This window comes from Galeopterus variegatus, unplaced genomic scaffold (genome assembly GCF_000696425.1).
Source record: "Galeopterus variegatus unplaced genomic scaffold, G_variegatus-3.0.2 Scaffold773, whole genome shotgun sequence".
NCBI classification, from domain to species: Eukaryota; Metazoa; Chordata; class Mammalia; order Dermoptera; family Cynocephalidae; genus Galeopterus; species Galeopterus variegatus.
Window position 1 is genome coordinate 311,914 of NW_007726884.1, and position 23,659 is coordinate 335,572.

At 37.1% G+C, this 23,659-nt stretch overlaps 2 protein-coding genes across 4 annotated transcripts; one reads left to right on the forward strand and one right to left on the reverse strand.

The window, feature by feature from the left end:
• Positions 1-1,263: 1,263 nt before the first annotated feature.
• TMEM126A (transmembrane protein 126A) lies at positions 1,264-9,063 on the forward strand. The gene is made up of 5 exons (XM_008572278.1): positions 1,264-1,395; positions 3,575-3,676; positions 6,681-6,874; positions 8,084-8,198; positions 8,829-9,063. The coding sequence occupies exons 2-5, from the start codon at positions 3,582-3,584 to the stop codon at positions 9,019-9,021; spliced, it is 597 nt and encodes a 198-aa protein (XP_008570500.1). The 5' UTR covers positions 1,264-1,395; positions 3,575-3,581; the 3' UTR covers positions 9,022-9,063.
• A 1,086-nt stretch (positions 9,064-10,149) lies between these two features.
• CREBZF (CREB/ATF bZIP transcription factor) lies at positions 10,150-17,724 on the reverse strand. 3 transcript variants are annotated; one of them, XM_008572280.1, is made up of 4 exons: positions 16,377-17,724; positions 15,213-15,281; positions 14,421-14,538; positions 10,150-13,401 (listed from the first exon to the last, which is right to left on the reverse strand). In XM_008572280.1, exon 1 carries the CDS (start codon positions 17,722-17,724, stop codon positions 16,660-16,662), a length of 1,065 nt encoding a protein of 354 aa, XP_008570502.1. In that variant the 3' UTR covers positions 10,150-13,401; positions 14,421-14,538; positions 15,213-15,281; positions 16,377-16,659. The 3 variants fall into 3 exon arrangements, with proteins under 3 accessions (XP_008570502.1, XP_008570503.1, XP_008570501.1); XM_008572281.1 differs by lacking the exon at positions 14,421-14,538; XM_008572279.1 differs by lacking the exon at positions 10,150-13,401 and having other exon boundaries at positions 13,775-14,538.
• Between the last annotated feature and the right edge of the window lie 5,935 nt (positions 17,725-23,659).

Genomic DNA, 23,659 nt, shown 5'->3' on the forward strand with positions numbered 1-23,659 from the left:
CCAAATTGCCTTTATTAATCCAGAATGGCATGCTACAGATACTGCATAGCATAAACATTTATTAATTTCAAAATTGACTTCAAACCATTAAAAATGAAATTGTAATAATGAGTATGACACAGAGCATCAGGAAACAAAGTATTCACCAAAAAAAAAAAAAAAAAAAAGTTATAGTTAGCGTCTTAATAAGCTGGCTTTCTCAAACATTCTCTGCATTTACCTTGGCTGACTTTCCACCTAGGAATCTGAGGAGCTATTTTCTTTTCTGGTTCATTGACTAGAGATAATTTGGTATCAATTTATTCTCTCTCAGCCGAGCAGTTATGGTGGCTTTTCTGCTCACCTTGCCTATAAAGCTTTCCCCTTTATTATTTTTTTTTTTTTTTAGGTTTTTGTTTTTTGTTTTGGATTTTGTTTGTTTGCTTGTTTTTTGGCGGCTGGCCGGCAGTGAGATCTTAACCCTGTATCTTGAATACCATTTTCTCCTCGGATAAAGCTCAATGATTTTCAAAGCAACTTTAGTAAGCATTTTTATTGGATCCTCATAACTTTAGAAAATAATCAATGAAAGTGTTATTTCTCCTCCTATTTTGTAGATAAGGAAAGAGGCTATGAGGATGAGAACTGAGACAAAGGTCTCTAGAGGCTTGGTCCAAGATTTTGGTTCTCAATTATCCTGACTGATGGAGCCACTAGTTTCTCTCACTCTCTGAATAGGTTTTCTTTGCCACAGTCACCCAACCCCGCTTTTAATAAGCAGTACTGTAGAGGGCAACAGGAACCCCTCAGAAAAACAAGCTCTTGAGGTGCTCAGATTACGGTGGGACAATCAACCATATCATAACATGGCACAGGGAGCTGAAGATTCAAGGGAAGTAGAAAAATCGAAAGAACAAAAAAATTCTCAGCTCCTTCACTTCTTTTAAACCTGAGTACTGAGTATGTCAAGAGCTGTACAGTTTTCATATAACCCAGGCCACCATGACGAAGTAGGCTCTATTTGATAGGAAGTTAAGTGAAGTACCCAAGGTAGGTTTTCAGCGAAAGAGGCAGGTTGAGTCACGCAATTTGCATCTCGAAATTTCACAGCCTCTACAGGATCTGTCCTGCGGGTCGGGATTACGTGAAATAACTAGCCTCTGCGTCTGCCAAATCTCACGGCTCAGCCGCCTAGCACCTCCCCCAGCCGGAAGCCGCTCAGCAGAAAGCGGCTCTTGTCTGCAACCTGCTGTTGGAGCCCAATCAGCCGCCGCTTCCGGGCGCCGGCCCGGGCATAGTCACGTGTCAGCCAAAGATGGCTGCTCTGCGGCGAGTAGAGCAAAGGTTGCAGTGAACTCCGGCGTGGTTGAAGAAGACCGGTGGAGGCACTGGCTGCTGGGAGAAGTAGAGCATAAGGTACTGGCCTTCTGGGTAAAGAGGTGAAGAAAATGTCCCGGTATCAGGGGAAGGACGGCGAGGTGACAACGCTGAGCACCGGCAGCGCGGGAATAAGACCAGGGAGGAAGGGAGTTGGCCCCACAGTATTGACTGTCTCGTCACTTTTCACCTAGAAGGAATAACCTTATATATAAATTAAGCCAGTAGAAGAAGAAAAAAAATGCGATTGAATTTAATCTCGGGTTTACTGCCAGTTTACAGGGTGACCTTGGCCAAACTTAATTTTCAGAGGCCCCACTTTACACATAGTCCGTCTTTGAGAATTCTCCCAAGGCCTCACTTTACACATCGCCCATCTCTCGAACTCTCCCAAGAGTGACTTGAAATAGGTAATGCAAAAACCTTTTGAAATGTTTGTAGTATTTAAAGGTGGCATTGTGTTTGGTAGGGGTTTATTATTAACGACACAGTGCCCCACGGGAGCTGCCCAGTCAGGACTTTACCGAATTAAGAGTGACTCCTGATAGACACACCATAGAAATGGCTATTTCACACAACTCGGAACCTTACCAATGTGCAGAGCATAGAACAGAAAAGTAGTGATGGCATTGGACTGGACATTTTGAGGAAATAATTTTCAACATATATATCATACATTTTCTCTATATAAGCTCAGTTTGATTACATATATATTCCTCTACCCCATACACAAAATCATTCATAGCTCTCCTGTAGCAGCAGGTGTTGTGTCTATCACGTTATGGTAGACAAGGCTGTCAAAATTTAAGGCCTGGGAACCTAAACCTGAATTTCTAAGCCTTCGTTGTACCTATTAATTTTAAGTCTAGAGATTCGGAATTTCAGTGCACTATTTTCCAAATGACTTCATATATATAAAACAGGTACCCAATAAATGTTAGTTCTGTAAATTAATCATTAGCAAATGAGTACTGATGGTGAACCAAGAAAATCTGATTTTATAAAAACCAGGTTGTCCTTTGCCGTTATCCTTGAACTTTTGCTTTTTTTAACTGTTACCCTGAAATCTGTTTAATAAGCTAAATCTTCAGGCTAAAACTCTTCATTCACCATTCCCCTAAACTGACATTCACCATAAGTGCAGAGAACAAACTACTGGCATGTAGGCCAGATGCAGCCTACAACTTGTTCCTGTGTAGTCAGCCAGCTTATTCTTATAGAATAATTCCTGTATTATTAAAGAGTTGTTAAAAGAAAAAAGAATATTCAACAAAGACCATGTTACCCACAAAAGCTAAAATATTTGCTTTCTGGGCCTTTAGAGAAGTTTGCTGACCTCTACACTAGGGTATTCCTAGAAGTGAAATTGCTGTGTATGTGTGCCTTCTACCTGCTAAATAATACCAAATTCTTTTCCAAAGTGGTTGTACCCAGTTTGGGTATAATTTACACTTCCACCAGCAGCAAATGAGTTTCAACTGCCCCATATTCTTGCCAGTAATTAAAATTGTCAAATCTTAAATTATAGCTAACCTTTGGTACCCATTGGTATCTCACTATGGTTTTATTTTTCCCAGATTATGATGAAATTGAGTATATTTCTATGTTTATTGGCTGTTTGACTTTCCTTTTTCTGAAGTGCCTTTTCACAAGCTGATCTTTGAAGACAACACAGGCAAATACAGTTCACTTCCACAAAATATTCTTAGACTTCCCTTTGCAGTTAAAAAGCTGACTAGGTTACATTTAAGCTTAAAATATGATACCTTCTGTTGGGTTGCTTGGTTTTTTGTTGTTGGTGGTGGTTTGTAATTCTGTATACATTCTGGGTACTGACTACTCTGTCAGTCATATTGCAAACATTTTCTCCCATACTAGCTTATCTTTACGGTATCCATTAATGAACAGGAGTTCTTAATTTTAATATTGTTAGTTTCATGTCTTTTATGTTTAGTACCATCTGTGAATTGTTTAGTATGTATTTTTAAGGGCTATGAAGATGTATTTCCTAGAAGCTTTTCTGTGTTGCTTTTCTGGTTTCCGTTTCACTTAAGATTTCTTCCTTTGTTGGTATGGTATATATGCATTGATTTTTCAGATTATAAACTCAATCCATAGCTCTTTTAAAATTAAATATGTATGGCCTTCAGAGGCTTTTAAATTTTTTATTTTTTCTGTAAATATAATTATTAAAAATGTTATTTTTCATGTTTTAAAGGCTCAAGATGAAAAATCATGGATCAGATGATATTGTCAAAGAAAACTTAACCATTTTAGATATCACAACCAAAAAAATTAATCAACTCCCAGAAGCAGAAAGGTAAGACCCCTTCTTTATTTAAAAATACCTTTTACTAGGCAAATTTTCATCACTGATTATCTCAAATTTATCTAGTTTGAGTGAAACAACATAGATATCTAAAGGAAAGTGAGCCCTTTTCTTTTCTTGATGACAAAGCCGAGGCCCAGAGAGTTTTGCTCAACATCACATAGCAAATTGTGGAGTCAAGGCTAGAATTCATGTCTTTGGATACATGTAGTTGCATATGATTGATTCAGCTTAGAGTACAGGAAGATATAAATATTTATGGACTCATTTAAATAATTTTAAAATAACTTTTGTCTTCTTTCTCAATTCATTTCTATCAGTATGCTTACCAGTCTAAAAGGGTACCATGGAACACACATAGCTAGACGTGGAATGTCAGAGAAGTGGGATCACAGCTAAAGATCTTTAAGATATTTATTAAATACTTATTAAAGAGAAAAAAGACAATATAGGGAACATATTGACCTTTGAAGACAACACAGGCAACTACAGTACACTTCCATAAAATGTTCTTAGACCTCCTTGGCAGTTCAAAAAGGTCTCTCTGACTAGCTTTACATTTAAACTGAAAATCTGAGACCTTTAAAAGAATGAAAAGGAGCCAGCCTAGGGAGGGAAGGACGGAATCTCAGGTAGAATGAATGGTATGTGCCTAAACCACAGGATAGCAGATTTGTCATACTTAAGGAACAAATGTTACTGAAGTACAAGAGAAGTGGGCATAAGGAACAGGAAGATTTAAGCAGGGGAATGATGTGATCCTGCTAACATTTTTAAGGAAGATGCTAGCTGCTTTGTGGGAAATAGATTTAATAGAGGAAAGAAAGGAAATAGGAAGACTAGTAGAAAACTGGCACAGTAATCCTGGTGAGTAGAAATGGTAGGGTGATAGCAGTTGAGATGAAAAGACAATAGATTTTAAATATACTTTGGAGATACACTCTTATTACCGTCTTTAGGAATGAAAACCGCACAAATTCTACTCTTGCTGCTACTTACCATCTCAGCAAGGGAGAACCTAAACCAAAAGCAGTAATAAGAACTTGGTGAGATTTCAAAAGTTCTGTATCCCCAGCCAGTGCATGTGTGCACACACATGCACACATCCTTCATTGTCTGGTCTACAGAATAATCTCATGTACCATATATTTTATTGCCATTTGCTAAATTTGGTCTTATGTTTCATGTGTCTAGTTATTTTCCTGTGTATGTCTTGCCAAAAAGTCATGAGTTTCTAGTTGTATAGGAAATTTTTTGGAAAACTGGCAAAGAGCTGCTAACTGAATTAGTGACTAAAAAATTTTACTTCAGCCATAGGAAATTATTTATTCATGTATATAAATCATATATAAATAAATGTGGCCAAATTATTTACCTGAGTATTGGTTCCTATTACTAAAATAAGGATAACACATAGTTCACATGGTTGTCACGAAGATGAAATAACCTAATATTTTAGAGGACATGCTCAAGTTTCCAATCCCCACAAAAACAAACAAAAAAAACAGGCCTTTCACATTTACGTTTTCTGTAGTTGTTTGGCAAGTTCTCTAGGCTCTTATCATTCAAATATTATCTTATGTACCCTAAATTCCTGTACTGCTATTATGATTTTCATAGACTTCTATTGAATCATTTACATGTCTCTCCTCCAATAATTGTCAACTATGAAAACCTTAAAGGCAGAAGATAATTTTTTGTTTGTGATTTAGCACCAAGTCTGCTGTATGTATTAGGATCTCAATGTATGAAACGACAGGCACCATTATGATAGCAAAGTGAAAGGTCAGAAAAGCAGTATCTTAGGGCCGGCCCGGTGGCGCACTGGATAGTGCGCCGCTTGGGAAGCGCGGCGGTGCTCCCGCCCGAGGGTTCGGATCCCACATACAGACCGGTTCCCGCTCACTGGCTGAGTGAGGCGCGGGAGCAGCACCGAGGGTTGCAATTCCGTTGCCGGTCCCGGTCCGGTACGGGGGCGACACTGAGGGTTGCGATCCGTTGCCGGACACGGAAAAAGACAAAAAAAAAAAAAAGAAAAGCAGTATCTTAAACAATGTAGGAAGCTTAACTAGGAGTTCCTAGAAAAGCTATTTTAAGATGAGTATGAATCACAGAAATTAGTGTGGCTAGCTTGGCTAGTTAACAGTAATAAGAAATTTGAGAGGATGACTATGTTGGAGATGGTAACACAGGTGGGAAAAAAGCTAAGTGATAGGCTGAGAAGTTTGAATTGGAGTATTTTCAATATACAGCTTAAATATTAGATATTATTTTTTCCCAAAATTAATAGAACATGGTTTATAATTCATACATACCTTGCCTTTAAATCCAATTCTGCCACTTACTATATCAAAACATCAGTTCATTCTTCATCAGTGGATTGTTGTAAAAGTACCTACCATAGAATATTGCTTAAATGTTAGTACTCCCCCAATCTCCAAGTCCTGACACTTAATGCTGAAGGGAAGAGTGAAAGGGAACACGTTAACTCCACAGTATTGGACACTTTGGGTCAGGTGCTACAGAAACCAAGTTGAATACAACTTTGTATCCATTATTTTCAAGTTGTTTATAGATTAGTGGGGAAGCCTGACATATAAATCAATGATTTTAAGATAGTACCACCTTCTGATGTGCTGGACTAGAGAGGTAAGTATTGGGTATTGTAGGAATTCATACTCTTCAGAAGCTGTTCCCTACTACATAGTTGAGGGGGAAATTTCTATACTAATATCCTTTGCAAAATCACAAAAATGTAGCAAAATCTAAACGTATCACTGTATCCTTAAGTATTGACCAAATTCAAAAGCCTTTTAGAATAAAAACCTGAATGTAAAACATAATGATTTTTTAAGGTTTTGGTTTTATGGAGCAATGTGGGATAGATGTATCCAGTTATTCACAAATCCTGGGAAATTTTGTAACATATGCCAGAACTAGAGAGCTCACACACATAACAAAGCCAAAGAAAGTTATTTTTTTCTCACCCCTTCAGGAATCTACTTGTACATGGATCAACATTTATTGGACTTAATGCTGCTCTCTGTGGCCTAATAGCAAACAGTCTTTTTCGACGCATCTTGAATGTGACACAGGCTCGTATAGCTGCTGGCTTACCAATGGCAGTGATCCCATTTTTGACAGCACATGTATCTTACGATGGCTTTATAAGTTTACCTTTGAGTACAGGTAAATTATATTTCACTATCACCAGAGTTTGCCTTGGTATATATTATTTGCAACTTTAGTTAATACTTTATTATCAAGGAGCTATATGCTGTATTTCAGTGTTTGAGTAAGATTGAGTTTTGCTAGCCTCTATATAATACAGCAACTGACTCATATTAGCATGGTCTACCAGCCAAATAAGGTACAAATACATACACAGAAGTTCTACACACTTTCCTTTATCTAACTCTTATCTTTCCCAGTGCTCATGTAGAGGAAGAAATACTTGGAAACCTTATAACTTTTTAAGGCTAACTCCCTTATTTTTATGGGAATAAGACTATTTAGTAAATCTCCCAGAGCACTAAATGCATATACAAGATTTTGATTTCCTTTTGAAAATGTACCACGTGTGCTGACTGCTTTGAGCATAGCTAATTACAAATGATCTACTAATGATTTCAAATAAAAATATCATGACCATGGGGGCTGGGGTGGGCAGGCCGTCCGAATTCTTTACTCTGTTAAGTGCTGCTCTAAGTTTGTTTAAATTCAATGAGTATTTCGTTTGCATTCCATGACCAATTTGGAAAAAATTTTTTATTTTATTTATTTATTTTTTTTTAAAAGATGACCGGTAAGGGGATCTTAACCCTTGACTTGGTGTTGTCAGCACCACGCTCACCCAGTGAGCAACCGGCCATCCCTATATGGGATCCGAACCCAAGGCCTTGGTGCTATCAGCACCGCACTCTACCGAGTGAGCCACGGGCCGGGCCTGGAAAGAATTTTTTAGATCAAGGGAAACCTATTGCCCAATGAACCGAACATACTGAGTGGAAATGAAAGTACTTCAAAAACTTCATGGCAAGATTAATATTATCTTTTAATTCTATTTTTCCACAAACTTTTCTGAAGTACCTTCCTGTTAGCCCAGGTCCGCTGATACAAAAGAAGTACAGAAAGCTAGCAGCAGCCCAAACCCTGAGATTATATCTAAGTTCAAAACAAATTACAGCATTTTTTCCTAAAATGGTTTTATCAGTTATTCCTGGCTATTTTAGGTTAACTGTACATGTAATTGTGCCTTTCAGCATGCCTTGCAGAATTGCATTTGCTGTATTATTGCCCAAAAATTAGATACATGTAACACATGTAAAGGGACCTTGCATTCTTTAAATCATGTTTGCTTGATTACTATGACCTTCATTTCCAAAATTTATTTCCTAGGTTATCTGAATTGTGAAACCTGTACAGTAACACGAGCTGGATTGGTTGGTCTCACTTTTGGTGGTCTGTACCCTGTTTTCTTGGCTCTACCTGTCAATGGTGGCCTAGCAGCCAGGTAGGATTCTTTGTTTTCTCGTCATCATTAAAAAACTTTAATATATGTGATTACCTAGAAAACTCAAAACTTCAACAGCAAATATGTTTCCTAAGGCATTTAGACCAAAGGCAATGTTACTTTGATTAGAAGTTATTGACTTGTTTTTTCTTACAAGTAATCAAATTTTACTTTTTAAGAATTTGAAAGCAGTTCTAGACCTTAGTCACACTGTGCCTCTTGGTGTGTAGTTTGGGTTAGTAACCTTAATTTTTGTTGAATGCTCACTACAAAGGTGTCAACAGTACTATGCCTAGCACGAAAGCTATATTATTACATACAGTTTTCTCAGAAAAGGAAAATTCCATCAGAAAATGTCTAGCTGTAATCCTGCTACTCCAAAGTAATCCTGGTTATTCTGTTAAAACTGTTACATCAGCAGTCTATGCTATCTGAGCCTCCAGAGGCCAACTGGGGAAAGAGGAAAAGAAAACAGGACATTTTTTGACAGTAGACACTGAAGAAAGTAGCATTACTTGATCTTTATCAAGTTTTTATCTTCAAACTTCTAGGACTAATATATATTGTACACAGGTTTGCCACTTGATACAATAATCTTTTCTAATGAAATATCTTAATGTTTCCTAACAGGTATCAATCATCCCCGCTACCAGAGAAAGGAAACATCCTAACTTATTGGATTAGAATTTCTAAGCCTGTCTTTAGAAAGATGTTATTTCCCATTTTGCTCCAGACTGTGTTTGCAGCCTACCTTGGGTCTAGACAATATAAAGTACTTATAAAGGCCCTTCAGTTACCTGAACCTGGCCTAAAGATTCACTGACTTAAATATGTACACCAAAATAAAGTGTGAATATAAAAGTAACCTGTGTCTAATGTTATGAATAAACATGGACTTGTAATTTCCCACATGAGGTACAGTTCTGAGAACTACAACAAAAGGCTACACAGGGCAATAAAGGCTGAATCCTGGTACAGGCTACCTACTAAAACAAGAGCATAACTTCCCTAGTTTGCACAATATTGCCTCTTCTACCTTGCTCACTCTACTCCTTTACATTAGGCACTGAGTTTGGTCTATAACACAAGAGGAAAAAATAACCATACAGCAATTTTCACTGAAGACTTCTCAGAACCAAGCAAGAATGATGAAAAAAAGTATCAGTACACTATAGCAAATGTTACTTATGCTTCATTTCTCAATTCAAAGTGTTTCCATAGGTATTATTAATCCATAGTCTTAGAACGTATCTAAACATTCCTCACAAAGACATCAATCCCAATCTTCTTAACAGATAGTCATTAAGGCTCAGCTTGAACTATTATGTGAGCTGTTGTGCTCAGCTTGAGCTACATACTTCAAGTGTCATCTTATCTATGATCCTCAGAAATTATATTTTTAGATTTAGGCAATCTTTGAAGCTTCCACTATGGGATAGTTCTTTAGAAACGCAGAAACATAAGCCTTTTTTTTTTTTTAGCTATGTGGTGCTAAGCAAGTTTAACCTCTGTGACCTTCAGTTTCCACATCAGTAACCTCACTCAAGGTTGGTCTTATATATAAGTTGCCTAACAGCACCTGCTATATCAGGCACTCAATGGTAGCCATATTCTTCCTATTGCTCCTGGTCTTCCTTTTTGAAATATCCTAGTCAATTCATTTCCTAAGATAGATCATTAAAATTTTTGAAGGGATCTATTGTGTTCCCCTTCCTAGAATTTCTCATCCTAGTTCATTAAACCATTTTCTTCTGTGACAGTATCTGAATCATTATCCAACAGAACTTTCTGTGATGACGGAAATGTTTATATTGCACTGTCAATGTTAGCCACTAGCCATATGTGACTGTTCAGCAACTGAAATGTGGCTCAATGCAACTGAATAACTAAATTTTTTATTTTAATCAATTTAAATGTGGATAATGGCTACAATACTGGACACCACAGGTCCAGACCAACACTTTCTTATTAGGCAAGCCAGTCATCACAAAAAAACACCAAGCAAAACCTTAAATGCCATCCTGTACCACATTCCACATTCGTGAGCACCTTAACTATTCCTTCCAAGTATAGTGACATGTCTGTTAAGTAATCTTATGCTACTTAAAATTATGAAAAAGGACAATTCAGAAAAGGCAGCTCTGCAAGTGAAATAGGCTTTCAGCCTCTGTTTAAGAATGAAAATAAAGCGGTGCTGCCAAAATTCAAGTGAAATTAGTATATTTTTCAGAAAGCAAAGATGGTTTGTTCTTGCAACAGTCACATAAAATGTATTCTCTACCAAATTTGTATAAGAAATGATCCAATTATGATGCAAAAGAATCTATATGCACAAGAGACTGAAAGGAAATATGCCAAAATGTTTACTACTGATATTCTCTGGACTATATACAGAGTTACGGATGATTTTCTTCTTGATTCTTTCTGGATTTTCCAAGTTTCCTATAATGAATATGCTTTAATTTTTACAGCTAGGGAGAGAAATAAATATATATATGTAAAATTTAAAAGGCAAAAAAATTAGGTGTTTCTTTTACAAGCTAAAATATCAAGATTAAAAGTTCTCTGACCCAAAATTATCCATTTTATCTGTATTCCATCACTTTTTTTTTTTTTTGACGGCTGGTCAGTACAGGCATTCTACCACTTACTTAAAGCAAAGTTCTATTTATCACAGTGAAAGAAACAATGAATTCCTGACTTCAAAAATAAGAAACCCAAATTACTGAATAGACTCCTTAAGAATACAGAATGGTTCAATCAACTTAGATCATTCAAACCCCATTCATATAACTAAGTTGTTTGACAATTTAGTACAGATTGTTTCCTTACTTATCCTTAAACATTCTCAGAGTATTTACTCCCTAGCATATCATCTATAAATGGGTATAAGAGTTTACAATGCTTTCTGTAACCAAAAAGGATTTCTTTCTAATATCTGTCCTCTGCCACATATTTCTTAAATCATCTCTTCAATTAGTAGAAATGGGTAAAATAAGCTTTGTAAAGCATTTTAAGTCTGTTAATACAAAACTACTTTACCAAATTTTCGTTCAGAGGGAAGATACATGATGTGAACTTGCTGTGATCAGCTTTACAATTTAAGGAAACAGTCATTTGTAGCTAAGACCTAAAAAACACTGCCAGTCAGAAAAATAGTTTTTAATATTTCAGTGCAGTCATAGCAGACAAACTATTTAAATCTGTCTTTTACAATCCACTTTGCATATCTGGCTTTTTAAAAAGTGTATTATGTTATACTTTACTTATTAATATATTTCATAACCCCCAAACTAGAGTACACTAAGAGCCAGAGGAGTCTAGGAAATTGACCTCAGTGAGTATACAGAAAAGATACAGAATTTGGAGGCACATTCTAAAGAAGTTGGGCTACCAATAAAATTTAAACCAGTATATTAACAGAACTACACAAATGTTTAAAACACAATCAGTGACTAGATTTTTAAATCAGTTCATTATGAAAATAGAGCAAAATATTTTCAACAAGTAATTTTGGGTCAACAAAATTAAGACAATAGGGAGTGACTGAGAGAGTGTTGAGGCTACATATAAATGTATTCAAATTTAAATATATGAAAAACACCATGCTAATCAAACAAAATATTCTGCAAGTTTCTAATGGAAGACTTCCCCTTTCTGATCACTGGCTTAGATGGTAACAAATGAAAAAAACAGAAAAACAGTAAAAATATAAACATTTAGGAGGTTCTCAAAGCTTTGTATTCATATGAGTCTGGCAAGAAAAAAACACTTGTTAATATCTTAATACCTATTCAACTTCAAAAGTCATCAGATTATTTAGCTTAAAAATTTGACTAAATTAGTGAGACCTTAAACTACACCTTCAAAATGCTGAACTAGGTAAGCATATTAAAGACAATTATTCATTATCAATGAATAATCCACTCTGTATTCATCAAAGTAGTAGTTATGGTCACCAAATTGTGTTGGTGCCTACACCTCTGGTTGTGAAATTATAACCATCCGTACTGTAGGAGCATCAGCTACTTACATATAAGCTAATGGGAATGCTCTTTGCCGCCTGGCTTCACAGGCACTGAATACACTTAGATTACGGGATTTAATAAGAACGGGATTTAATAAGTTTTGAATAATACCATACAATAACCAGCTATATAGTTATTATGAAATAAGAGCCTACCCCTTCCCTCTTCTATCTACCCATTTCCACAAATGAGTCAAACAGTAAGATAAAATGACTCAGTCTAGACCAGGTGAAAGAGTGTATTAACATAACCCAATGAAAATGAAATAAAACAATCCAGAGTTTTTGTGTTTTTTCGCACTTATAATAAAGCAGAAAAATATTTCTATTAAGTAAAACCATATACCACGAAAAAAGCCACTCCCATCATCCAGAATACTAAAGCCCTTACATAACACTAGAGAAATTTTAATATAAAACAGTAGAAACTAGTATACCATTCATTAGAAACTTCAAAATATTCAAAAAAACAGTGTCAAGTACTCAGAGAAAGCTCAAGAAGCCAAAACCTCAGAATCCACACATCCTGGTATTATCCTAAATTGCAATTAACTACGCACACATTTAATCATAATCAATTTTTTCAAAGATATACAGACAAATCAATGCATCTATTTAAAAAGACTACTCTTTATAATTAAGGACTTTACATTAACTTTTATACTCTACTCAGCAGGGTCTGTCTGTACTCCAAATTAGCTCTCATGTTCCAAGAAATAAATACAAAACTCATGATATGCCTTGTGATCACTGATGGCCTGTTTATGTAATTCTAGTTGACTAAATGTAAATCCATAGAATGTGCTCTCGATTATGTAAAGAATCTAATATTTCTTGATGAACTACTATAATTCTCTTCTCCAATGGTTACAATTTTTAAAAGGTATGCAAAGAACTGAGTATCACTCCCATGAAAGACAAAAAATTTGTTCCAAAATTAACTTAGTCTCATGTATTTCTATTAAGTCTTTCAAGGATTCCAGAGAATCTTTTCATATCTCCATTTCTGGAAAGTGAAATCAGTACAGAAGTAATTTGGGAACTTGAAAATGGCAATCATTTTTTTCAGCAGATGCCAATTTTTGATCGACATGGCTCCCACAATTACTTTGTTACCATCAGTCCAGTCAGTTAACAGGTTGTAGGAAAAGATTCGTTTTTGCAGACACTGCTAAGCTGTTTAAAGAGAAGAGAGAGAGATTAATTTAGTGATGATAAAATGTACAAATATTTTAAATATTTTGAACACTTTTTGTTGGATTATATAAGAAGTGTGACTACATTTTAACAAATGTGGACTTTTTAGTTAGGTTTGGTCAAGGAAGTGCAGAAACAGTAAGTCAATATGATAGAAACAGCAGGTCAATATCATGTGTTAGTTCAATTAATGTATGAATTCTTGCCACCATCAGAAGACAAATATTAAAAAGCTACATCTTTACTCTATTTCTGTATCATTTTATCATAGAACCACAATTAGAAAACCAAAAAGGTCCCCCAAATACTAAATTGTTTTCAACCATTGCAAGAAAGAGTCAAACCTAAAAAATTTCAAAACAATCCATTTTATATTCCAGAAATCTCCTTTATCCAAATACTAATCATTCAGAACACAATTTTCTAAAAATAGTAAGACAACAGTTTCATATTAATAATTTTTTTTAATTAACATGTAGTGAATAGGACACTTTAAGATACTGTTTTCTACATACTGAAATAAACAGATCTGTTGTAAATTCAGAAACCCAAACATTTACAGTAAAATGTGCTTACACATAAATATGACCAAATTTATTTAAAGCCCCTATTAGGTCCTAAATACATGCAATTACCATGTAAAAACAAGACCATGAAGTCGATGTAAAAATGACAAAATCACTAAGTCACCAAAACTAGAAAAAAAATAATGAAATGGAAACTAAGAAAAGACAGTTAATAAAACATAAGAACCTAACAAAGCAGCTTTAAAAAATAATCCATACTAATCTTTCCATTTTCAAAAGTTCTTAAGTAATTCCAAAAATTGCCATTTATAAAATGACATTCTAAAAATCTACACTTGGAATTTCAAAGCATTCCAATTCAGAAAGCTTTGACTACTGTTTCTCCCCAGCCCAAACTTTGCAGGAAAAGCACTGACGTTAGGAAGAAAATATTCCAAGGAAATAGTATAATTTTTAGAAAAACGAACTTACTGCTTCCAGAACCTTTTGATTAAGACCCACAGTCAGCATTAACAACAATCATTTTTCCTATTTCATCCATTATTTTCCAATGTCATGTTAGAGATGAATAAATTCTTTGAGCCCATAACTGAAAGATCAACAAACCTGGTTTTATTATGACACCATATTTTTGTCATTGGTACTGCACAAAATTATATACAAAGAAATATATACAAAATGTTCAAGTATTAGTTAAATTTCAATTCAAGGCTTCTGTTTCAAAAAGCTACATTTAACATATTTCATGAAGATAGCACAAATTAGTCATTTCAAATAATTTTTCCAACTACTTTTGGTTTTTATATATATATATATATATATATATGTGTGTGTGTGTGTGTGTGTGTGTGTGTATATATATATATATATAATTCAGTAGGCACTAAAAATCCATGCAGCTGCATTGTGAGGGGTTTGCTCCTGCCCTTAGGTATAAGCAGGTTCATCACTCCAGGTTCTGAGTTTGGCTACTACCCATTCATGCTCAAGTGCAGTAGATGATTATACAAAATATGCTGTGATGCACTGGAAACCAGAGACCAATTTAGGTCTCAAATCGTATCATCTAGCAACAAAACATTTACAGTTGTGCAAGAACAAGGATTCCATTTTCATAACCAAACAACAACAAAATAAAACATTTTATGTGTGAAATAACTTACATCTTTGGACTGCTGGAAAACTTTTTAATTATGAACGTTTTAAAAATAAAAGACAGCAGAAGCCCTGATATTACCTCTTTTTCCTCATTTCTTATACTACCTTTTAAAATAAAGCAGGAAATGTGGCCAGCAGCTGGTCCCGTATCTTCTGCCCCAACAGCTGTATCCACTTTAGCACAAAGAAAAACAAGGATGCTAAATACGTATATACTTTATCAAACAGTGATGTTTCACAAAGAATTTCTTAATGCCTCTTACACTGAAGGACACCATAATTCAATTTACACAACTGGACAATAAAGTAACTTCAAGGGAAGAGTATGTCCCATATTTAGAAAAATAGTGTCAATCATGGCATTTAAGTGGCCAGAACCTCTCAATTTTAAAAATTATTTTTAAATTTGACAAATACTTTAGACATATGAACAAAAAGATTCTTTGTGAAGCCTCACTTTACACGTTTTCATTCACATATCACAACCTTCAATATCTAATCATACACAAATTTAACCTAAAATTTTAATACAACAAAAATAAAGATGTTCAACAATTTATTCATACTCAGTGATAGGATAATAATCACTGTGCTGGTCCTTAAAGAAACATTTCATTAACCATTCTTATTTTTCCTCCAATTAACTAAAACACAGGAGTCTGACATGCATGTTAATTTCCAACTTCTCTAATGGTGAGATTTATTAAAATCTGTTACTCTGAATAGATTGTATTTCTATATCTTCTACTGAAAACTAAAAGGCATTCTTGAATATCTAAGAGATTTCTGTCACCTCCAGCAAAATAACTACCACATTTGTGCATGCCCCAAATACTTATTGTCAACCTCTGAAAAGTTGCTCTAAAATTGGAATTCCAATTTGCACCTTGTACAACTCGGAACTTCCATTCAACTTCACCTGTTTCACTGTCTCCAAACTGTATCTCTATAAGCAGGTTTCAGTGTACAGTTGGAACCGATGTCATCCAAGGCCATGTCCACACTGGGGACAGAAGAGCTAGGTACACGCAAGTCTGAACAAGGGGACACATTAACAGCTATTTCAACCAGAAGCAGCATCTTAAATACATTACTGACCAGCACAAGTCTGTTTCCAGGGTGGACAGGGCCCAAATTAGATTCCCCTCCCACCTTCCAAAAGAGACTTAAAAAAAAAAAAAAAAAATCACACACACAAATTGAGATGTTGCCCATTAAAGTAGACTAAGCAGCAGAGCATGAGCGTTACGTGAAGAGATGGATCCTTACCAGGTTGTGAGGCGGGAACGACTGTTCTGTAACCCCTACAACGGAGCCTGGCAGGAAGGAAATCACCTAAAAAAGAAACTGTCAGAGAGATTTAATAGTCACATGTTATCATTAGGAGTTGGTTACAGTGTCACATTCATGCTTTTAGCTAAACACTTAAAGATTCAATATTACTTTTTTTTCCTCCTCTGAAATGTGTCCAGTGAAGATGTCCCACTAAGGTTTTACATGGTGTAAGGGAGTTGAAAGGGGTAAACGCGGATAAAGAGCAGATTACTTGACCCTACATTTTAAGAGAGGACGACGCCTTCCGGGCGCACGCCGAGCAGAACTCCACCGACACCTTATCCTTGTCCACATGAAGACACACTCCTCCCGCTGAGTCGTCCTCTTCTATCAGGTCCTGCTGCTGCTTTCCCACCGGCAGAGCGTAGTCATGGTCACCGGCGGGCGAGTCTCTGAAGAGCGAGGTGGTCAGCCGCAGTCCCACGCCGCTCAGCCGGCTCAGCAAGCGAGCCAGTCCAGTCTCGTTCGCTAAGACTGCCCGTAGGTAGCGACTCTCCTCCTGCAGTGCTTGTACGCGTTTGCCCAGCTCCCGATTCTCGGCCCGCAACTCCTGGTTCTCGGCTGCAAGACCCCGGACTCGACTCTCCAGCCCCATCACGTACTCCTTCTTCTTCAGCCGATTAAGACGGGCAGCGGCCGCCGCCGCCTTCCGGGGACTCTTTGTCGCCGCCTGGTTGTTGTCGTTGCCGCTGCCGCCACCGCCTCCTCCTCCCGGGGACTTTCTCCGCCTCTTTTCGCCGCTGCCACTGTCACTGCCGCTGCTGCAGCCGCCGATACCGTTTAACAGCCTCTGCAGCAGGTCTGAAAAGCGCTGCATCTCAGCAGCCGCGGCCTCGTCGTCGTCGTCCCCTCTCCACAGGCCGCCGCTATCTGAGCCTCCGCCGGACGAGGAGAGAGGCCCGGGCGAGCTGAGCCCGGGCTCCAGGTGCCAGTCCGGTTGCCGGGGGTCCAGCAGATCCGCCAGTTCCAGCCCGGACAGAAAGTCCATGTCCTCCGTCTCTTCCCCGGGGACGCTGGCGACAGCCTCCTCCTCCATCTCCTCGGGCGAGGGCGCGCGCACGGCCACGCCGCCGCGGCTCCCCCTCCCGGCCTCCAACACGCCCTCGTCGCCGGGCAGCTGCTGGCGGCCGGGAAATCCGGCCGCCGCCGTCTCCTCCTCCCCCGCCGCCGCCCGGGTCAGATCCGGGGACAGCGAGCAGGTCGCGGCCGGCGCCGGGCTCTCGCTGCGGGTTGGGGAGTCGCTGCCCGAGGCTGCCAGCAGCTTGGTCAGGCTATGCCTCATGGAGCCCAGCGGCGGGCCGATGTAGGCCCCAGCCCCTCAGACTGGGCCTCGCGGGCCTCAAGGACCCCAGGCCCCAGCGCGGGTAGCCAGGACGCTGGCCGACACGAAATGGAGGAAAGGATCCAAGTCGCCTCCCGCCTTAGTTGGCTGGTCGACCCCCCGCACCGGGGCGGGGGGCGGGTGGGAGACTAAAGCGGCGAGGCCCAGCGATGACTCGACCGCGCCACCCAGACAACGGCCGGACCGGAAGTCACTCGTTCTCGGCCCAACCCCTCCCACCGCGTTTTGCGCGCCACCAGCTGTACTGTCGCGAGATTTCAGGTTGCTTTGGAGTGGTAATAATTCCAGCTTTCTAGTGATGTCATAGGAACAGCGGCAAAAATCATAACAAACCCAGGTTTATCCCCCTTCATTCAGTGGTACTACCCAATACCAAGAGTAGACAATTCATCGTTTACCATACTGCTTTGTCTATAAGTTTGTAAACGTTTTTTGAGTTTTTTTGCTGAATCATCCCAAAGTTGCAGACAAAACCCCACACCCCTACATACTAAAGTATGCATCTCCAAAAATAAGGACATTCTCCTTCATAATCACAATACTATTATCAAGTCCCGGGAAAATTAATAATCATTTGCTAATGTTATCTAATACCGAGCATATTCAGATGTCCTCAGTTCTCAAAATAATCTTTTACAGAAGATGTTTTGTTTTTTTGAGCTAGGATCCAGTCAGGATTCACTTACTACCCTGGGCTGTGATAAGGTTTGGTTTTTGTTTCGTTTTTCATTTCTCAAACTAGAACAGTTCCCTCCATTTTTTAGTTTTTCTTAGTATTGGCTTTTTGAAGAGACCAGGTCAGTTGTCTTGAAGAATGCACTACATTCTGGATTTGTCTCTTTCTTCATGGTGTTGTTTATCTTGTTCCTCTAGCCCCACAAGGGATTGAGATTTGAAGCAGTTTACAAATACATTAGAATTCAGTGAAAACAAAACAGTTCGTTTTTATAAAGCAAGGCTAATGAGAATATAGATTAAATGGTTATTATTGGAATAGGATGGACACAATATCCACAATACACAGTTTTCAAGAGGGGCTAGATATAAATTAAGCTTCCTGGCAGCCCAAACTAAAAAAATTGAAATAAAATTTACTTTGTTCAGGAGTAAAGTGCATATAAATTATTTAACCACGTTTCTTGTTCTTAGGTCTTAGATAAACTTCTCTGAGGGATACTGAATAAGGTAGCAGATACCCTCAACAATAGTTGTTTTTATATGGCTGTTTCTTAGAAATATGGAAAGCAGGACACTGATAGGTCTCAAATATCCAGAAATGTGCCAGGCACAGTGTAGGCTTCAATAAATATTTGTTAAGTGATTAATGAAGAAAATCTACAGCTTTGGCTGAAAGCATAACACCACAGCTCAACTGAATGGGAACAATTATGCAAGGGGCAGCAATAAGTATGATCTATAGTAGCTGGAAGAATAAATAAAAGACCTCCATGTCTTTCATAACTGTCCCATCAGGAAAGGTTTTACTAAAGTAAAACAGCACATAGTTCAAAATGATATATACTCTGGCCTGCCCTGAATACAGGTGTTTTGTGTGGCTGGTAATCCCATCCAACTGCATTTTCTCCTTGGGCAAAATTCATCATGGATTGATTGATTTATTATATAGTTTTTCTAAATTATAAAATTTTGGTTTGAATATACATGGTTTAAGAACCTGTCCAGTTGGATTAAGAGAAAACCAGAAAATCGAAAGGGAAGGAAGTTTTTAAAATGTAGTCTCAGAAGAGAAAAAAGCACCTAAAGCCAAGAGTAAACCTCCCAGAAAATGTCTCTTGCTCCTTCTCGCTCTTCCTCCCTTTTATTCTCATTTTTTTTTCCACTCTTTCCTCACAGCTGTTTTGTTTTTCTCTCTCTGGTTATAATGACAATTGCAAAAGATTCAGATAATGCAGAAATGAATAATTAGAAAAATATTACCCACAATCTACCCCAAAATAACCGTTATAAAAATTTTAGTGTATACTGCCAGAGTTTTTCTATGTACAGGTATACATTGTTTTATTTTATTTCTTTGAGCTCCATTGTTTTGACATGAATGTATTGTGGACATCTTTCATACAACTAAGTGTAGATCTGCGTGTGTATATTTTTTTGGCTTAACTATCTATAAAATGCAAATATTCTTAAGAGGGATAACAATATATTTTAACTAGTATTTGTACCTTTTTTACAAATTCATTTATTTTTTAATTGATGTATATGAATTGCACATATTTATAGAGAACAGAGTTATATTTCAATACATGTATACAATGTGTGATGATTAAATGAGGGTAATTAGCATATCCACCATCACAAAAATTTATCATTTCTTTGTGATGAGATAATTTAAGCTCCTCTCTTCTAATCATTTTGAAACATACAATAAATTGTTAATAATAGGTACTTAGCACTACTGTAGACCACTGGAACTTATTTTTCCTATCTAGCTGTAATTTTATTATCTATTAACCAACCACTCTCTATTCCCCCCATCCCCTACCCTTCCCAGCCTTTAGTATTTTTAATGGCTGTCAGGAATTCCATTTCATGGATTTTCCAACTTCTATTCAATCAGTTCATCATTTGTAACACTTAGATTATATTGAATTTTTCACTATTATAAACCACACTATAAATTTGTGAAAACATCTTTTTTCACTTTTCTTATAACTTCCCTAGGATAAAATCTTAGAAGTGTAATTTCTGGTCACAATTGTTATACATACACCCGAAAAGGTATCTCTCACTGATGGTGTATAACAGTATTTACTTCCTTACCACATTTAGTGACAGTAGATTTATTCTTTTTAATATGTGTCAATCCAAAAATTAAAATATCATTTTGTGTGAATTTGCATTTCTTTGATTATTGGAAGGTTGAATGTTTTTCACATGACCAATTGACTTCTAATATGAATAGCATTTTCACTTCCTTAGCCCATTTTTCTTTGAGGTGGGGAAAAATATTTTTCAGGGAAGATGTCTTTCTATTTCCTCATTGATTTACATGAACTCTTTGCATTATGAGGAAAACATCCCATTGTCTCTCATATGTTCCAACTTTTTCCCCCATTTTACCATTTACTGGGGTGAGGTGGTAAAGTTGCTTGGTAGGTCATAATTTTTACATAGTCAACCTATTTTTCGTTGTTTCTGGCTTTAATGTTAAGCCTGAAAAGGCCTATTAGCCTAAATAATACTAATATTTATAGCTTAAATAATACTAATATTTACCTATACCTTTAGCACTTTCTATTTATATTTTACCAGGAGTTTTTTGGTTTTGTTTTTGTTTTTCCCAAAGTGAGCGTTTATTTCATTTAGATCGAAGTCGAGTTTACTGATATAAAATGTGAGGTAGGAGTATAACTTTTCAAAAAGTTATCTGCCAGAACACAATTTATTGACTAATCCATACTCGCTCCACTGACTTCCCACCATGTACGCCATATATTAAATTCATACATACACTTGGTTCTATTTCTGGTCTTTTTTTCTATTTCATTGATCAGTCTAACAATTCTGGATGCAAAGTCACTCCATTTCTTATTGCAGTTTTATGATACATTTTAATATCTCATAGGGCAAGTCTCTCTTTGTTACTTTCACTTTCTCAGATTTTTGTAGCTATACTTGAATATTTATTCCTTCACATAACTTTAGAAAATTTTCTGAGCTCAAAAAAAGCTAGAATTTTCATGGAGACTGAATTAAATTTATATATTTATTTTTCTGGTTATTTTATGCAAATTTTGCTACTGGAATAGATTATTTCTTTTTTTCTATTTTCTAAATGGTTTTTGTTGCTATATAGAAAAACTATTGATTTTTTAAATTAAATTTTCAGCTGACTGCCTCACCAGACTTTCTTAACAGTTTTTATTTTCAGTTTATTCAAATTTTCCTGGTAGACAATTATATAATCTTATTGTATATAATGAAAATTTTTCCTTCTTCTTTGCAGTACTTGTTATTTTATTATCTTGATCAATAATGAAATACTTCCAGATTGATGTTAAGTAATCGTGTTGATAACCAACTTTCTTTGTCTTATTCCTGACTTTAACAGGAATGCCTCTAGTGTCCAGCTGTTAATTTGAAATGGGTAAAGAAACATGCTCCTATTTATATATATTTTTTAATTCTTTCTCTCTTTCTTTGGCCACTGGCTGGTATGGGGAACAAACCCTTGACCTTGGTGTTACAAGGCTATGTTCTAACCAACTGAGCTAACCAGCCAGTCCCTCCTATTTGTATTTTACATAGAGGTTTTAGCAACATAAATGGTTATTTATTTTTTTAATTGAGTTGTGGCATGAGTCACGATTCAACTACACTCTAAGTCTTTGGAGGGAAGGAGCTGATAGAGCCAAGTAAGAATTCTGTGAGGTTCACTAGCTTAAGATGATTGTGAGAGAAGCTAAAACTGTATAATCCTGTACATTGGGAAAATGTTGAAGGAGATGATGAGAGGTTGACCAAATATACTGAGGATCTAGCTGAGCGTAGACTGCATCATTCAATTCTCAACTGCAGGAAACAGAAACCAATCCAGTCTGCTTTGTACCCCATGAATATGAATAATCAATAAAAAATACATATTTTAAAAAATAGCAATTTTAACTGGAGTGAGATAAAAAAACAAAAAGAAAGAAACTAATTCAGCTATTTTAAGCAGCAAGAAATTTAATACAGAGAATTAAGTGCTTACAAAGCCATTGGTAAGACTGGAGGAGTGAGCATTAGGCTATGTGATCAAGAATGCCTCTCAGTTGACAAATAAGCCCAACTGGGAGCTGCTATTCCTGCCCTGATTGGGAAAGTGGTAAAATAGAAAGCTGGAATGCTGGCTTTAAGAACACTCTGCTTTAGTTGTGATCCTGGAGCCGTGGTTTGAATGTTTGCCCTTTCCAAATGTGGAAGCTTGATCCCTAGTGTGGCAATGTTGAGAGGTGGAGCCTTTAAGAGGTGATTGGATCGTGAGGGCCCTACCCTCATGATAATCTCATGGTTATCGTGTGTGTGGACTGGTGGCTTTATAAGGAGAGCACATAAACACGCTCTTGACTATCTTGCCATATGATACCCTGTGCTATCTCAGGACTCTGCAGAGATTCCTCAGCAAGAAGGCCCTCACCAGATGTGACCCTCGACCTTGGACTTCCCAGTCTCCAACCCTGAAAGAAATAAATTTCATTTCTTTATAAACTACCCGGTTTCTGCTATTCTAAGAAACAGAAAATGGACTAATACACCAGGGATCAGGAAAACTACTGCTGCTGCCAAAACTCTCAACCCCAAGTATTAATTATCTATTGCCTAACAAGTTATCAAAAATTTTAAAAGAACAATAAACCAACAATAAACATTTGTTTGTTGTTGTGGCTTAAAACAAGAGTGAACATTTATCATCTCTCTTTTTTTTCTTTCATTAAATTTTTTTTTTGGCGGCTAGCTGGTACGAGTATCCAAACCCTTGACCTTGGTGTATCTCACATTTTCTGATGGTCAGAAATTTGTAAGTGGCTTGGCTAGGAAGTTCTGGCTCTGGAATTCTCATGGGGTTTAGTTAGATTTTGGCATTGACTGAAGTTTTCTGAAGGCTTGACTGTGACTAGATGATCCCTTTTCAAGGTGGCTCACTCACATGACTGACAGGTTGATCCTGGGCTGTCGGCTTGGCTAGGAAGTTCTGGCTCTGGAATTCTCATGGGGTTTAGTTAGATTTTGGCATTGACTGAAGTTTTCTGAAGGCTTGACTGGGACTAGATGATCCCTTTTCAAGGTGGCTCACTCACATGACTGACAGGTTGATCCTGGGCTGTGGCTTCAGTTCTTCCTCCACATGTGCATCTCCATGGGGCTGTGTGAA

Excerpts from the sequence above, each read along its gene's own strand:
- TMEM126A (XM_008572278.1), top strand. The coding sequence starts at position 3,582 with ATGAAAAATCATGGATCAGATGATATTGTCAAAGAAAACTTAACCATT. Across the intron at positions 6,875-8,083 it reads AAGTTTACCTTTGAGTACAG|GTTATCTGAATTGTGAAACC; the intron begins GTAAATTATATT and ends TTTATTTCCTAG. Across the intron at positions 8,199-8,828 it reads AATGGTGGCCTAGCAGCCAG|GTATCAATCATCCCCGCTAC; the intron begins GTAGGATTCTTT and ends GTTTCCTAACAG.
- CREBZF (XM_008572281.1), bottom strand. The coding sequence starts at position 17,724 with ATGAGGCATAGCCTGACCAAGCTGCTGGCAGCCTCGGGCAGCGACTCC.